The following is a 16,940-nucleotide window of genomic DNA, read 5'->3' on the forward strand; positions in this document are numbered from 1 at the left end:
GCCTGTAATGTAATGATTTGTCTGACATTTTGTGTACACAATGTGTCCTCTGTCCAATGCCTATCCCAGGAACAACCACAAGTGACATCGATTTCAGAGATCTAGAACCCTTAACTGAAAAATGTATGGAATTTCTTTTAACTCACTTGCTTACGGCTTGCTTTAGCTCTTTGCCCTTCATATATATACAGCTGAAGGGGACCATTTATTTGGGTTAGGGGTTTCTTATTGAACACCCTTAAATACAATTGTAAAATGGCTGGTTTGAGCCCTGAGTGCTGATTGGTTGACAACTGTGGTACACCACGGGTAAGACAAAAAAAATATTTTAACTGCTCTAATTACTTTGGTAACCAGTTTGTAATAGCAATAAGGCACCTCGGGGGTTTGTGACATATGACCAATACACCACGGCTAAGGGCTGTGTCCAGGCACTGCGTTTCGTCGCGCTTAAGAACAGCCCTTAGCCGTGGTATATTAGCCATATACCACAACCCCTCGGGTCTTATTGCTTAAGTATTGTATGTGACTTTATTTTCATCCCTCTTCTGGGCCTTGACTAATTTACTTCTTCTCTAGTGTGAAGTACTTAGTCATCATTACAATAAAAAGATATGGGTCCTGCTATACAAGTTAGAGATCTTACTGTCTACTCTGTTGCGAAAGGACTACTGATATCTGTGGAATGTCAGTGATAATGTCACTTCCTCTCCAAGCTCATGTGCAATAGCTTAAGGACGAAGAGGTTACCAACCAAATGATCACTGTAGCTGTATGAGCCTATAGCGGTCTCTTTTCAGTGATGTCTTTGTCGAAGTAGGTTACTGTTCAATATCCTTTCCAAAGAGGTTTCATGTTTCAGCCACAAGGGGGAGCACCGGTTCTTTCAATATACCCAGCTAAGTACGATAATAATTGTGGGAATAAAAAAAAATAGTGAAATACCATCCTAGACAGCTGAATAACATTATTGTGAGTAACTTCCTGTATATGTGTCACAGCCACGTATCTATGAGCCATCTTGCTCTTGAATGGCTTATTTTTAAATGGGGGCCCAATGTTGACCCACAATATGCCTGTACAAATGCTTTATTCCGTAGTTACACTCATACAATGCTAATTCCCTGGGGAGTCTACAGCTGGAATTGCTTTTCCATTGCATGTATTCACTGGAAGCTCGGCCTCTAACTCCCACATCCTGCCGTTTGGATTGTGATGCAATCATCCACACAAGAGCATGAGGGGCGCTAAGCAAACGGCTTTGAAAAGTTGCGGATGTTTTTTTGAGCTTAGCTGGGAGCTGTATGAGTCTGGTGAAAGGAAAGGCAATGTCAGTGAATCTGGCTCATGCCCATCACGGCCGGCGTATTTGGAGTGTGAGAGAGGATAGGATTGTCTATGACACGATTCAATGACCACTATTTCAAATGGATACTCAAAAGGAAGTGATTCACAACCTCTTTAAGTTAATGAACCCCCAATCACAATTTGTTCTACCCAAAGTGCAACTGATCATTCGGCCTATGTTCTTATGAGTCTTGCCAAGTACCCCCTGTGGATAGGCCAGGTACCCCCTGGGGTACTAGTACCCCAGGTTGAGAACTACTGCTCTAAGGCATAAGTATAGGGGGTGGAGAAAGACAGGGGAAGTATAGGCCTATAGTGTAGGGTTTAGCTGATTTGAAAAAAGGTACTGTTACAACTTTGACTTCAATCACATCACTGTGACAGACACAAAACATAATTTGCACAGCTATCTTACTCTTCAATGTCTCACAGAGCAACTGAACACACAGAGAGAAAAATATGACCATTTCGTTGAACAGGTAGGCGACGAGTGGCCTACATTTCACACTACATTAACACCAGGCTAAATGGGGCCTTTTGAATGAATGAAGCTGTTATGGGCCTCTCCAGTTAGTTAGTCATATACTTTTGATTTCATTTTGGAAATGTAGAAGAGTGAGACACAAAGAAAACCTATGCGGTCTGTATGTTTCCTAAGCCAGAAAATCAGCATCTAACTCCAGTGTTACAATTAAATAAATCAAGCATCTCATCCATTTGTCATATGTTTTGTACTACCAAGTGCACATAGTGGACAAATGCGCACTTGGTAGTAGTGCAAACGCTACACTGACCAGTCATTTTATAGTGGAGGTGATTGTGGTGTTTATACCAACATCAACAAAAGTTCTGCCTGGACGAGTGCTGCATATCAAGCGCTTACATCATTGGAAATCTATGACAAGGATTTGGATCCATGACAAGCATCGCTATGACAATATATTTTCCAGGATAATCAAATTGCATTTAAAGTGCTATTTGACTTTGGGCATCCTTGTAATCTATGAGGCTAATCTTGAATGAATCACTAGATGGGGGACTACATAAAGTGACCAGACCACAGATTATTCAGACTTTACCCCCTCTTCTAAACAGAGGGCAGAGGGTTCGGAGAGACAGAGAAAAGACAGAGGTAGTGGGGGGTGAACATTTAAAAACAGCTTATTTACCCTTAATTCTCAATGCATTCCTCATTGATTGCTGTGTTGGCTTGGGGGTCTTTCAGGGATGCAAGAGGGCACTCAGGCCAGCAATTGAACAGTGGATAAGACTAAAGCTGTATTGATTGGCAAATGGTCTTGGGTATGCGCATGAGTGGGGGAGACATGAGTAGCACCCAGGTGTGATGGGGGCAGGGGTCCTCTGCTGCAGCATTGAGTGTCATAAGATAACTGTAGGGGATGGTGGTTGCTGTGAACTTCTTTTGACCAGAGCTCTAAGGGCACTCGACAAAAGTAGTGCTCTATATTGGGACTAGTGTGTTCCAAATGGCACCCTATTCCCTATATAGCAGACTACTTTTGTCGAATGCCTATAGAGCTCTGGTCAAAAGAAGTGCGCTATGTAGGGAATATGGTGCCATTTGGAAAGCTCCCAGTGACTCCCTCCTCATATGGCAGCAAATTACAGTCGAGATACAGTCAGGTGCAAAAGTAGGAGAGTTTATGTTCTTAGAGAGCTTATGTAACAGAGATAAGAACGTGCCATAAGCTCACTTCACAGCTAGCTTGAAATGTTGCCGATGGAGCTATTGAATTGAATTATTTTCAATTGTTCAAGTGGTTGGTACATTGTCAAGTAGGACGGTCACGTTTGTTTGCGATCACAAGACCACTGGTTCGAGTCCGGTATGGGGACAGGGAAAGTCGAGGAAGCTATAGTGTTAGCCAGAGGTATGGACTCGAGTCACAAATATGATGACTTGCAACTCGACTTTGACTTTAACACAAATGACTCGTGACTTGACTTGGACTTGAGCGTTATGACTCGACCTGACTTGATACCCTCCCCAAGCCCAAATATAAAACATTATGCTATTAAAAAAGGTGTGCAGCGCATCAACTCTTCATTTAACGGATTACAGTTTGAATCGGACAGCAGCCAATAAAATTGTGCCAGCTGAGAAAAAGCCCTTGGAAAGATGATACCCAAAATTATTATTTTCGGATATAAAGACAACGCTGTATCAACAAAAAACGGATTGCATCTTGCAAAACATGCGGGAAGAAAATTACAGACAGAGGCGCAACAATTTCCAACTTTGTTCGACATTTGAAGCTGCACAAAGAACGGTAAGTCGTGGCTAATATAGCCGACAGCTAAATATTTCATTACTTTACTAGTGTATCATGTAGGCTAACGTAACGTTAAATCAATGAACCTCCACACAGTCAGTCAGTGCGGGAATGTGATCATTGCACCCAAGATTGAGCTACAACTGGCTAGGCAGTTGGTAGCCGGTAGCCCAATCCTGCCTGATGTTACTGCTGTTCCTAAAACCATTGACATAGCCTACTGTAACCACACAGAGTGTGTGTGTGTTAAGGTTGGGAGATTGTGTACAAGCCTACATCGCCAGATTGCGCCCCATAGCGATAGTCGATCACTATTGGGGGGGGGGTCTTTCTCATGGCTATGTATTTCCATGGAAATATAACATTTATTTGGAAATTAATGAGATATTTTTAAAAGCATTCATGATTTGCATAAATGTAATATACTAACTATTACTCTTGTTAAAAATATGAAATTTTTACATTTGGTGAAGAGCACATTATGACTTGTTTAGGACTCGAAACTCAAAGTTTAGGACTTGAGACTTGACTTGACACTTGACGGTCTTGACTTGAGACTTGACTCGGACCTGCCTGTCTTGACTTGGGACTTGAGCGCTAAGACTTGAGACTTACTTGTCACTTGTAAAACAATGACTTGGTCCCACCTCTGGTGTTAGCAGCACACTGACGTCGGTTTCACTTACAGCTTTTCATTCCCCCCCCCCATTCTTCATATATATTTATTTGACTACAACTAACTCTGCTTGATATAGGCAGAGAAGGTGACACCATTGTTCCATTTTGACAATATTTTCCCCACTTCTATATTACTTCATTTCAGAATAACTTTTACATGGATTCAGTTTTTACATGAGATTGAGGACATTTGTCAGCAGCCTACACTTCTTATGGGAGCCAATGGCTTAAGTAACGTAAGCCAAGTCAAGTTTTTATGTTACATAAAGAGTACGCTCAAATGCCAATTACCTAATTGGCATTTGAGCTTACTCCTCATTTGCAACATAGAAATTGCATCCATGTAAAATAAGTTATTGTAGTAAATAAAGAAATTGAAAGCTATGGCGAAATGCTAAAGAGCATACATTTTTTTCATCATTTGGAACTATTTGGAACCACATTGCAAGGCTAGGGTGTCCAGCAGTGCTAGTCTGGAGTATCTGGTGGGCTCCTCTTCACTCTTAGTGTGAAACAGGCTGTGAAATGCGAGGAGTTCAGTGGGTCATGAGAATTTTGGCTCCCTGACCCTCCCATTCTTGAAAGAACTCAGGTGAACTTTCACAAAAGAAAAATCTTACTCTCAGAATAATTTGTTAAATGGAATTCCATACAGCTTTTTTTGCATTTTATTGATATTGGACACATTTTATACATATTCATATGAATGATTGATATCCAATCAATTTCTGTCATCATGTGCAGTGCTATCCATCATTTCAGTTTTCACCGCTGCCAATATTTCCTTTATCTTGATTGTCCATAATTGAGTTTCATAATGAATTGAGGCTCGTAATAAATTGAATGGGCAAAGCCCCTATGTGCATAGTTCCATTGGCAAGCCATATTTCATCGGGCCCATATAGCAGCACACACGCTGTTAAATTTCATGACACTCGCGGCAGCTGGAGTTTGCCATATAAGACTGGCCCCAGTGTTTCTCAGAACTTCACCCCATGAATGACTGGGGTTGTGCATGTCGCTGGCTCGCATGGTGTCAGGTTTTGGGTCAAGTGCGGGCACCAACTGACTAGTGCTTTGCCCTATATGGCGAGGACTCTCATAGCGCTAGGCAGCAATGTGCCACGCTGAACATACAGTCATAAGACTCCCCTGGCATCTGGAACAGCTCTCCGTTCCCTCTCTTTTTCCCTCCCTCCCTCTTTCTTTTCCCTCGTTCTTTCTCTCTGTCTCTATCTATGTCAGAGCAGTCCTAAAAATAAATACTATGGTATTGCTCCAGACTCTGAGTTCTTCCACCACTAGTAACCTCTCTCTTTCTCTTTGCTCCCCCCACCCACACTCTATCTCTCTCTCTGTTCCCCCCTCTCTTTGCTCAGCCCTTTTTCTCACCACAGTTGCAGAGTTCCTAGTAACATTTCCCTTAGGATTCACAGAAGAGCCCCTTTACTTCCCAAAAACTCCTGCAGCCCTTTTTTTCACTTTCACCCACATCATCACACATGTGTAATCCATGTGACCTCCCCTGCAGCCCTGTCTGTCTGTCTTCCTCTTCTTTCCTTCATCTCTCCTCCAGTCAGGAGCACTGTTTCTCTCTTTCTCTGTGTGTGTGTACTGGGCGCAGTTTGGGAACAGTGCCCTCACCCTGAATGTTCTATATAATAACTCAATAAGGGAATCTACCTCCATCAATGTGCCTGCCAACTAACAAATTCATGAATTAGTTGATTCATCAATATGTCTTCTTTGGATAATTAACTGTTTTTGTTGTGAGTATATACTGTGAAATACATATGATACTATGATATTGTCAATGATATATTTCAATGTGTGGGTATATTTAGATGACCACCTATGTTCCATGTGCTACAATTATGTGATTTCTTGGGACCCAACCTACAAACTGTAATGACAGCTTGTAACTTGAGTCCCATGTAGTCCAAAGGCTCCTCTATCAACTCCCAACTCTGAGAAACAGGGAAGTCTTATAGTGAGAGACACAGTAAGTGAGGGGGGAACTCCATGTGCACAGAAACAGATGTTGAGCTCAGCAACTGGGGGCCCTGTGTGTGTGTGTGTGTGTGTGTGTGTGTGTGTGTGTGTGTGTGTGTGTGTGTGTGTGTGTGTGTGTGTGTGTGTGTGTGTGTGTGTGTGTGTGTGTGTGTGTGTGTGTGTGTGTGTGTGTGTGTGTGTGTGTGTGTGTCTGCGCTGCAGGGGCCGGCTGATTACGAATAAGTCAGGGGTCTGTTTCTCATTCCAACACAGTGCCCCTCTGTTCCTCTTGTGGTGTCTCTCCATGGTAGAAGGGAGTAGGGGTGGTCACTAAAACGTCCTGAAAACTTGGTGTACTCACTGACCTTTAATACTAATGTCCCATCTCCTCATTTGTCACAACTGCTTACAAATGCTCATAGTTATTATTTTTGAGCTAAAGCTGCGATTTTACACTGGATGAAAAAAAATATTTTTAAATAAACTTAAATCAAGATGCCGCATACAAAAGAGTAACATTTAAATTAACCCTAGACAAACTATAGATAGTACCGTACATATTGAGTCTTTTGACACCTTTAATGGTCCTGTTCTTTTAAAATCGAGCCTATGTTAAGAAAACGAGGAAGCGAAAATGTCAATGTAGCCTTCAGTTGTAACAGTTTATACGCTTCCTTCCTCTTAATTTCTCTTACCTTGTCATTATTCTTTTTTTCCCTGTCCTGTGCACTTCCCATATCTTAGTAACATGACCACCATAGACATGAAGTTGAACAAGAGAGTTCATTTGGGCCAGAATCTTACACACTCTTTCAGCCAACACAAGAATTGTCCAAGCTCGTATTGACATTAAAGGCCCACTCCTTAATGAAAAATAAATAAATAAACGGCAGCCACTTGGTTTGCTACAAAGCTAAGGGCTGCAGCTGGAGAAATGCACACTCAAATTCATAGATGGCACAATGGAGGAACTGACAGTCCATGGGGTCACAATGAGAATTTTCATAAGTGACATTCTTGAGGAATCAATTGATATATCTCATTAATTAAAAAAAAATCTAAAATGGCACGAGTGGTTTTTTCACCTCATTAAACTTTGTCCAACAATAGACAATTTGATGTTGCGTTTGACATTCCCTGTCTCCTCTGGAGAAAGCAAATTCCAAAGGACACGTATGGGCCTATTAATTTGTGCTTCATTTCCCAAGAATAATCAGTTGCATGCTGTCACCAATGAGATAAGGAAATCCAGTGTGGTAATCTGTAGAGGAAGACCCTGGATCACTCTGTAGTGGTATCTGTGTCCCCCACACAGCCCCCTATCACAAAGCCACAAGCAACACAACCCATTTCCCCCGAACCCCTGCCCATAGCAGACCTGTTGAGGCCGGCAATGTTGAAATGGCAGATTTCTTTAAAAGAACAGAAACGTTAACTGGTGGTTTTCATTTCAAACCCCTTCCTGGTCACCGCCCTTCTCCTCTCTCCTCACTGCACTATCGGGGGACACAGAGGAGATGTCACAAGGTTGCGAGGGACCCTTCCCTCGCCAAAAAAGGCCGCAAGGCTGGGGGTGAGGAACCGTTCTCCGTGTCTTACAAAAACTGACGTGGCAGAAGAGGCAGAGGGGTCACCCTTTTCTCAGAAACGGTCGGGATCTGGAGAACACTGACGTGTGGCATGTTCCCTTGCCTCTATGGTGACATTGTGTCACATTGTCCTACTCATGCTTTCATTGTCCTCACAATGCAAAGGGATAGAACATATGCACATGGCACATCTAATGGCTTTGTGCAGGGTGGATATCCAAGTATTCATCAGCAAATAAGAAATCTATTTTACTAAATATCTCAAATGTGTTTATTGTGATAATATATTCAACCCTTACATCTTCATCAGGTCATCACAATGTGCATCACTGTCCTATTACTTTTTGATATGTATTCAACATAAAGATTTTGTTCACAGACACGAAGGGCAAAGTGAATTGGGAAACGCATCCATGTTCTTCTGTGTTGTCTGGGGTATATTCGAGGTTTCACTGCAAAGAAATGGCCACATTGACCGCAGCAGCAAGTGGAGCACCTCGGCCTATATGTGTCTGGGAGCCCCAGTACGGTAAATGGCTCTACAATACCCTATCTGTGATTATGTCAACTGCATTATCCCAGCTGTCTTCCATTATAACTTTCTCTATTCATGTGTGCAAATAAAGATCAGTAGCCTTTGTCTGCTAAGTCATGTAAACTCCTACCTACCTCACCCTTGCTACACAGCTATATGCACAATCAGCGTTTCACTCTCCAACATTGTCCAGTTCCAATATGGGATGTACAGTTAACAAATGTCTGTGTACATTTTGTGACAAATGATTTCCGTTAAACCATTGATATCATAATTGAACAATGACAGTCTTTGTTTAATTCACATGATTCTGCGCTACGACCCTATAACAAACTGTTCTATTGTGTCTCCATATCCTTTTATACACTCTTAGAAAAAAGGTACTATCTATAACCTTAAAGGGTTCTTCGGCTGTCCCCATAGGAAAACCCTTTGAATAACCCCTTTTTGGTTGCAGGTAGAACACATTTGGGTTCAATCTAGAACCCTCTGTAGAGAGGGTTCTATGTGGAACCAAAAGGGGTTCATCAAAGGGTTCTCCTATGGGGACAGCCCGACGAACCCTTTAGGGTTATAGATAGTACCTTTTTTTCTAAGACTGTAGGCATATGGGAGCTATTGCTGGGTTAGCTGCCTGCCAGCAATGCAATCGAGTGGACTTTAATATATTCCCAAAAGAGACTGGTTTCTCTGATGTATACCACAAAGCATGACAACCACACATAGCGCCCACCACATAAAAACGGGCCCAAGTGGAAATGTACACCGAAATTCACCCACCCCACCTCAAAAAAAGTTTCTCCATTACACAGAAATAAACTTTTTTCTACTATTAAGTCACTGACAAGAAAATGTTAGGATGTTACAGACCTCAAGCTAAGACAAGCCTCCTAAAATATTTAGATAATTGTCCCTCAGCTAGAGATGTTCTCACAACTTATTCTAAGGATTCTGAACAACTTGAACAAGGATTCTGAACAGCTTGAACAAGTAGTCTCTGTTCTCTCATAACATAATGATAACTCAAAAGTTATTTCCATAAAGCAATTTTCTGTATATAAACTTTTGGCATGCAGAAAGAGGACAGTCTATTGGCTTTCATGTGCTTGTTCCAGTGATGTAACCAAGCCATTATCCAACCCTGTCACGTTCATTGGTAGTTGGAGTCCGAAAGTAAAGTTTTACTCTTAATTTATTTGGCAAGCGTTTGTGGAAAGATCCTCAGTGTATTGTATTGGGAATGGCATACGCATTGAAAGTAGATGGATAAAAGTTATTGAATTTATTAAGATCTAAGCCATGGTCCATTGATAGAATACAGTGTTTGAATACAGTGTGCCTACAGTACCAGAGTAAAACTCTACATTTCAGCAAGAAATGGGATTACAAAAAAACATGTTTTATGTAATTGAAATATGAAATAGGCCCATGCATGGTGTGGTTTGTAGGTAGCCAGGGAGAAAGCAGCAGTTCTATGGCGCTTAAATTATACGAGCCGAGGCGTGAGCAGAGTTAATTCAGTTTCTATTACAGGCTACACTGGTTCAGTGGGCCAGTCTGACAGCATAGTGCATTCAGTTTCTACTACAGGCTACTCTAGTCGTGGGTCAGTCTGACAGCAACTTCTAGGTGGCACATTAACCCACTCTTTTAGTTCACCCATATTAGCCTGGTTGAGCAAGAGCCAGCAGCCAGTCAGTCCTCCTAACAAAGACTGATCTTAGCTCATATAGACAATATTGTTCATGCTATTTGAGGTAGCCTATTGATTGGCACACTGATTACACATGACAATGTCAATGATAATGTATGAAATTGGCTCACTGACATAATTCCTATAGTTTTTCAGAAATTAATACATTATTTTATTTTGCTTTTAAAAATTAGGGTAGATTTGTATTGCAAATCTAATTTAAAACCCATGTAAAATCAAAAATAAGTTGATTGTTCGCATAGAGTATATTGCAAAGTGATTCAATTCCTGACTTCTGTCCTTAAACAATAGATTGTGTCTGCAAAAATCCACTTTGTAGTCTGGAACAATTGTAACAGATGCAACTCCGGCTGCACATACTCCTTGTTCTACTACGCAGTGCATTCCCCAGAGAGTAAATGGCGAAGCGAGAGAGGTAACTGGGCTCACAATCTGTCTTCTCCAGCAGGGGACTTTCTTTTCCGCTCACCGAGCGAGTTTTTGTATGGAGGTCAATGAGAGTGTAGAATTTGGTTTAAAAAAAACATGTAATGGTTTATTTGCTACGTGTGGCTTATTTGATCGGATAGAAGTTTCATAGTGATTAGGTTGTTACGAGTGTACTGATATAAGTAGGAGACGTGACATCCAGGCAATTTTAAGGAAAAAACACTCTATAGGAGTTGTGCTTGGTCTTCACTAGTTACCACAGCCACAAAGTCATAAACCCAGTTTATATATATAATGTATCTTCTTAAAATGTGATTTTAAATCTAACCGTAACCACACTGCTAACCTTGTGCCCAACCCTAACCTTGAAGTAGAACCAAAAAGCAATTTTGGCTTTTCATGATTTTTTACCCCAATTTAGCATTATCTTTACTTTGTGGCTGTGGTAACTAGTGGAAACCGCTGTGCACGCGTATCTGCCCTCTTATTGGCTAGAATGGTCCCACCTGGTCTTTTCTTCTCCCGACTGCCTTCCATTTTTGAAGACGTTTCTTTACATTGTTCAGGCGGCCACTACAGTATCTGGTCAATGTAATCGATCATCTAATCTGTGATTCCCCACCGAGTTTTGCTTTTCCTTATGTAACTAATGTGAATACTATAGTAGGGTACCCTCTACTTCCATTTTCGCAAGGTTAAACCGTGTAAATCATTACTATTATTTAGTAGTTTCGTTTTGTTAGGCGTAAATGCATGCAAATAATCTATGGTTTGTTCCTGGGCTGGCTGGTGAATTGCTTTGAAATGTCCAACGTGGCCATAAACTCATTCCCATATCATAGAACGGAAGATGCCTTATTATTCTTATTATTACTATTATTATTGCTGCTGCTAAGAACCAGACGAGACACCCGGCATTTGTGAGATCACACGTGTAAATTTGTACCCAGCCCGCCTCCATTTTCTTGGAATTCCATAATGCGCATGGAGAGTAGATCCATCCGCGTCTCCAGACGGTATAGACCTTTCCATAAACACGTTTTGCGGTGTGTGTTTTGTCCCCGTATTTTCCGAGCAGATGCATACGTATTTATACCAAATAAACATTATAAAGGCAGTAGAATGTTTAAAATGTAATGTCCCATATTGATTGTTACGTTTTGGCGCGATTTTGGGCTGTGGAAGGATACTGCTGTGCTGTGGTAGTATATAGTGAAATCTGTCTCGCCGCCACACCCACCCACAGATCGATCTGGTATAGTGCGTGAGGTATGGTAGCTAGATTAAAACGCAGTGGACCTTCAGTACTTTCAGATACAGCAGAATAATTACATTCGTTTATCTCCGTTTAAATTTCGTTGGAATTTAAAAACTCACGAAGCAAAGGCGCCGTCTTCCTTTTCTCATCCCTTGAAAGAATAAAGGTAAGAGTTTATATTTACAGGGTCAGAGTTTATTTCACATGGGTTTTTTCACGTGTTTTTTTTCACATGCCGGTAATTTAGCTGGATTTCTTTCGTAGTTTGTCTAACTAGTTCGCTATCAGACGTTTAAAACACTTATATTTCAAAAGAGATTACAGAATGTACGAAAGGGTAATTTATTATGCATGAGTGATTTTTAGCTTAAATTCTTTATTTTGGCAAACATTTTTAATGTGCAACTGTCGATGCATGTTAGGCTACTTTTTATATTTTTGTACATTTAGATTAACTAATCAAATGAAATGTCCAGGTTGAACGCCCATATATATGTAACGTTAGTTTAGTTTTGACATAGTTATTCTCTGTTCTGCTAGCCTACTGCTTGTTTATAGTAACTGCACCACTTTAGCCCTTTAAAACGTCTACTGGTATTTTGGCCACGATTTACGATTGAGTTCCGCGGCGATAAGTGTGGGCGGGCTGGTTCGCCGTAGTTTTTCGGCACCCATCTGCGGTATTTAAATGTTAAATTAAACGTCAGCTATTCAACTAACTGTGGTAGATGCATTCTAGTTGATTGATATACATGTATCTGTGATATTTCTGAAATGTTATTGTTAAATACTACCCAATTTAAACATTTGTCCCCCAATCCCCTCTTGTCCATAAATTGTGCGTTCCTGTATTATAGCCAGCCTACTTATGCTAAAAAAAACATTTTATTCTGCTGAGCCATTTAATTTGTTCATATTCTTATCTTTAATACTTTTTTTATTGTTGAATTGTCGAGGAGGAAACGAAAAGTAGCATTTCGTTTGATGTGTATATCCCGTACATACGACTAATACAAAACTTGAAAATGTGGATCATAATGGGAAAGAAGATGTTGAACTTTCCTTGAGGAAAATGTTAATTTGGAGACTGAGCTCCCCAGCTGTTTAAATTATGTCATGGGGATAACATCTGGTTGATGACCACCCTCATTGGGGCGGGCAAGGATGTAAACATAAATAAAATGTTGTGCTTGCAGTTGGAGTATTAAGAGCACCACTAAAAATTGAGAGCTCTCATTACACTTGCATAGTATTTTGCCCTTTCTGCAGTGGTGCGTTCTGAACTGCGTTCTACTGTTCTTTTTAACACGTTTTATCTTCCCTCTTCCCAGAGTCAGCCAAAATGCTACAGAGTTTCTCTCAGTCACAAGATTGGTTCTACTCGGAGCCTCTCTTATTTGATGATGAATTCTGCCAGAGCTTGATGAAGGACCTACAGTCGCTCCCCACGCCACCCCAGTCCCCTCCGATGAAGGCTGGACTCAATGCCAAACCACTTTCCAAGGAGGACCAGTTGAGCTACGTCTCTGATATACTCCTGGAGGATCAAGACCCACAACTAAATTGGAATTTTGACATTTTGTACGATGGCAATGCAACCGTGACAAAGGACCAACAGCCAGAGGAGTCCGACGACTGTTTGTGGCATTGCCTCGGTGATAAGTCTATGGAAGAGAAGTTATCGTCTGTGCTCTCCAGCAGCCCGCTGCTCTCAGACATGGACACAAGAATCTTTGAGGAAATTGCTGGCTCCACACTGGACTGCCACACCGCGGCACTCGCGTGCCAAGCTTTGGAGAATGAGGATTTACTATTGGACAGGCAGGACCGGCAGGAGCAAGGCAGCGAGTCAACCTCCGACTACGGCTCGGCGGGAGGCGAATTCTCAACTTATGGGAGCAGTGCTAGCGATACTGGTGAGTTGGTCCTCATTCTTGCCTGAGCTGTGCTTGTAAATGAAAAGGTTACACTAGCATGTGAGTTATTTGCTAGAATGTTAAGAGGAACTGTTATAAAGTGACTTTAGGCCATTTTACATAGGTAGTGACACATCAGTTGTACTATAGAGTGGACGACCTCATGCATGCTTTTTAAACACCATAATTTCATAAGGGAATTTTAAATTAGGACCATGTTTTTCTTGCACCGTTCAATGCTATTTCTCAAGAGCTTCTGCAAAAATTAACATAAGTTAGGCTATCTGTTGTGCAAGCTTGCAATACAAAATGATAAACAACGTAGAAGGAAAGTTGGCAACATTGTCCAGAAAGTTGCAGTTAAAATGTGGTCGTCTAAAGCCAAGGCATCTGAATTGCAGTTGTTCAAATGTTATCGGAAATGACTGCTAACCCAATCTCTCCTGGATTCTCTTCTCCACAGAGGAGGAGATAGACGTAGTGACTGTGAAGAGGACTGCCAGCCCCTCCCAGTCGGCAGAGGAGAGCCGGCGGCAACGGCGTGCCATCAAGCGACAACACCTGGAGATCCAGCTGCAGCACAATTACGCTGCCCCCTGCCCCACATCACCCCTCCGCCCAGAGCTCTCGACCGCCTCAAACTCCCACCACAAGCGCTCCCGGGTCTCTGACTCGCACAGACACCACCACCACGGCTTGTCGGGCCGCTCATCCTCGTCCCGCCACTACCTCAGCAGTCACCACCAGCCCAGCTCCTCTAGGCAGTCGCCGGACGTGGAGGACGAGGAGGAGAGGAGGCATACCCACAATGTGATGGAGAGGCAGCGGCGCAACGAGCTGAAGAACTGCTTCCTGCGGCTCAGGGATAACGTACCCGAGCTGTCCAATAACGACAAGGCCTCCAAGGTGGTCATCCTGAAGAGGGCACGTGACAGCATCCGTGGCCTGGAGCTGGAGGGCCAGAGACTGAACGCCAAGCGAGACAAGCTCCGAGACGGGCAGGAGCAGCTCAAAGCTAAACTGGAGCAGCTCATGAGGTAATGGTGGGACCAAGGAGATGTAACACAAACAGGTGTAACACAAACATTTAGAGACATTTAAATAAACCTGTTGAGAAGACCTGTCTGGACTTCAGGCTTAACGCTGCGCACACTCTGCATGGTGGCATCCATCCCCTGCAGTGACTGTTCAAGAAGAAGTGAATGTTACTGAGACAGTTAAATTTGATTTAAAAAGTTTGGTTTGGAGCAATAGGCCCACGTTCAGCCCAGTAAAATATTTTTTGTCTTTTATTGTCCTAGCGATTTGCCAAAGTCATTGTTCATAAAGTAGACTACATGTAACAGTCTATTTTGTAGAGTAAGCTATATCAAAGTGAGCAGCCATTTGTTACTGAAACATTGAACTTGAATACGGTCTCTTCCACATTCCCCCATATGTTATGAACATGGTTGTTCTCTTGCTGTGGATTTTGTATTTTGGGCTGGATCCAAAGTTTGAGTTCTAATAAGGGGTTGAATGTGATGTATTCCAATTATTGCCATTAATTGCAAAAAAATGTAATGTCTCATTTACCCAATTAGACTTCTTCTTTTACTCACAAACTTTAAAGCCCCGACCTGTTGGTAGGAATTTGGTGTGCCTTGAATGCCTTGAAACTCATTCTGTTGTCGACTCGTAACTGTACAATGTTTTATAAGTTTTGTTAAAAGCATATGATTTACTGTACCTACCTCGACCAGGTCTCAGACCTGACAATTTGTTTGGTTTCTCAGAAGCAACGATATAGAAATCTTTGTATATATTTTTGTTTATTATGTATCATAAATTATTTGTCTTTTTTTTTTCTTGGTTTATTTGCAAGTAAATAGTTCTGTTCATCAGCAGACTTTGTTTTTATAATGTAATAAAGAATGGACAAATCAGTTTATTCGTGTTATTATACAGACTGTGATACCTTGCATCGTGTCAAGGTGTATGTATATCGTTTGCTTCCAAGAAGACAGCTATTGAACAATCAGTGTACGGTACTATGTAGGAGTTTATGGTATTTGGGTCAAGGTGCGTGGGTGAATGATTGACTGTTGTGAAGATTGCACAGTACCAGATTGAAATGGTACCGTAGCTATTTTCAAAGCCTTGTCAAAAGATAATCCCAATTTTATCTCAAGCTGGGGTGTGACTGATAACATAAGCAATAATTTTCCTGTCACGCTTTCAAATTATACACAAAGTTCAGTGTGCTTAGATGGAGAGACACTTTACCTTTCTTACATGAATACACCCAACCACCTGCCTAAGACCTAGATTCATATGACCTCAGTTCTTCACTTTGACATTTACCGCATGACCGTCAACATCACAATACTATCAGAAAGAAAACAAACTTATTTAACCAAAATTGTTTCCTTGCATGGGAACCCTGGCACCTGGCCACCTACAGAAGTTATTGTAACAGCAAATGAAAGCCCAACCCACCCACCCCATTCTCCAGATCTTGTACTAACCTGCCTGCCGCTATAGTTTACTTTGAGAATCTAGCTCTGGTTCTCATGGCACACACCAACGTTGCATAACTCTGAGAGAGAAGTAGTGAACACATCTGTCACGAATGGCACACAGCCCATCTGTGAACTATTACCTACAACAACCCGCAACTCGGAGGGTGCAGGGTGGGCTTTTTCTGTAATGTCTGGCCAAGAGTTACCCTACTGACCGATTATGATGCTTTTCCTGCCTGGCTGTGTCATTAGCACAATTGTCAGCTGTCTGTCTAGTGCCCTGGGGCTAGTCCATGATGTCATCATATCCACTCCTAGGTTGTGTTCATTAGGGCATACAAAGGAAAATGTTTTAAAACATTTTTGCAAAGAAGTCCAGGCTGTCCCTCCTTGTTTCAGTCCATCTTTTTCCCACGTTTGGTGATTAATAAACATTACCCTGCCTGCCAGGAGTCCGGTAGAGCTGGCTGAAGGCTCTTGATGCGTCCCTGGACAGTCGCTGACTGCCAGTGGTGATATGAGGTAGGCGTGCAGGTTTTGGTGACTTCGAATAAGTGTTGCTTCTCTAAGATTAATAGGGCAGAAGATAATTGTTGAGTTACATTACTGACAAAAAGTGCACTGCATGTGGACACCCCTTTCAATGAGTGGATTCGGCTATTTCAGCCACACCAGTTTCTGATGGGT

General features: G+C 41.9%; 1 protein-coding gene across 1 annotated transcript; it reads left to right on the forward strand.

The window, feature by feature from the left end:
* The first annotated feature begins 11,815 nt into the window (after positions 1 to 11,815).
* On the forward strand, positions 11,816 to 15,677 carry mych (myelocytomatosis oncogene homolog). Its single transcript, XM_071386549.1, has 3 exons — positions 11,816 to 12,002; positions 13,168 to 13,752; positions 14,216 to 15,677. The coding sequence occupies exons 2-3, from the start codon at positions 13,179 to 13,181 to the stop codon at positions 14,791 to 14,793; spliced, it is 1,152 nt and encodes a 383-aa protein (XP_071242650.1). The 5' UTR covers positions 11,816 to 12,002; positions 13,168 to 13,178; the 3' UTR covers positions 14,794 to 15,677.
* Positions 15,678 to 16,940: the final 1,263 nt, after the last annotated feature.

This window comes from Salvelinus alpinus, chromosome 2 (assembly GCF_045679555.1).
Source record: "Salvelinus alpinus chromosome 2, SLU_Salpinus.1, whole genome shotgun sequence".
NCBI lineage: Eukaryota > Metazoa > Chordata > Actinopteri > Salmoniformes > Salmonidae > Salvelinus > Salvelinus alpinus.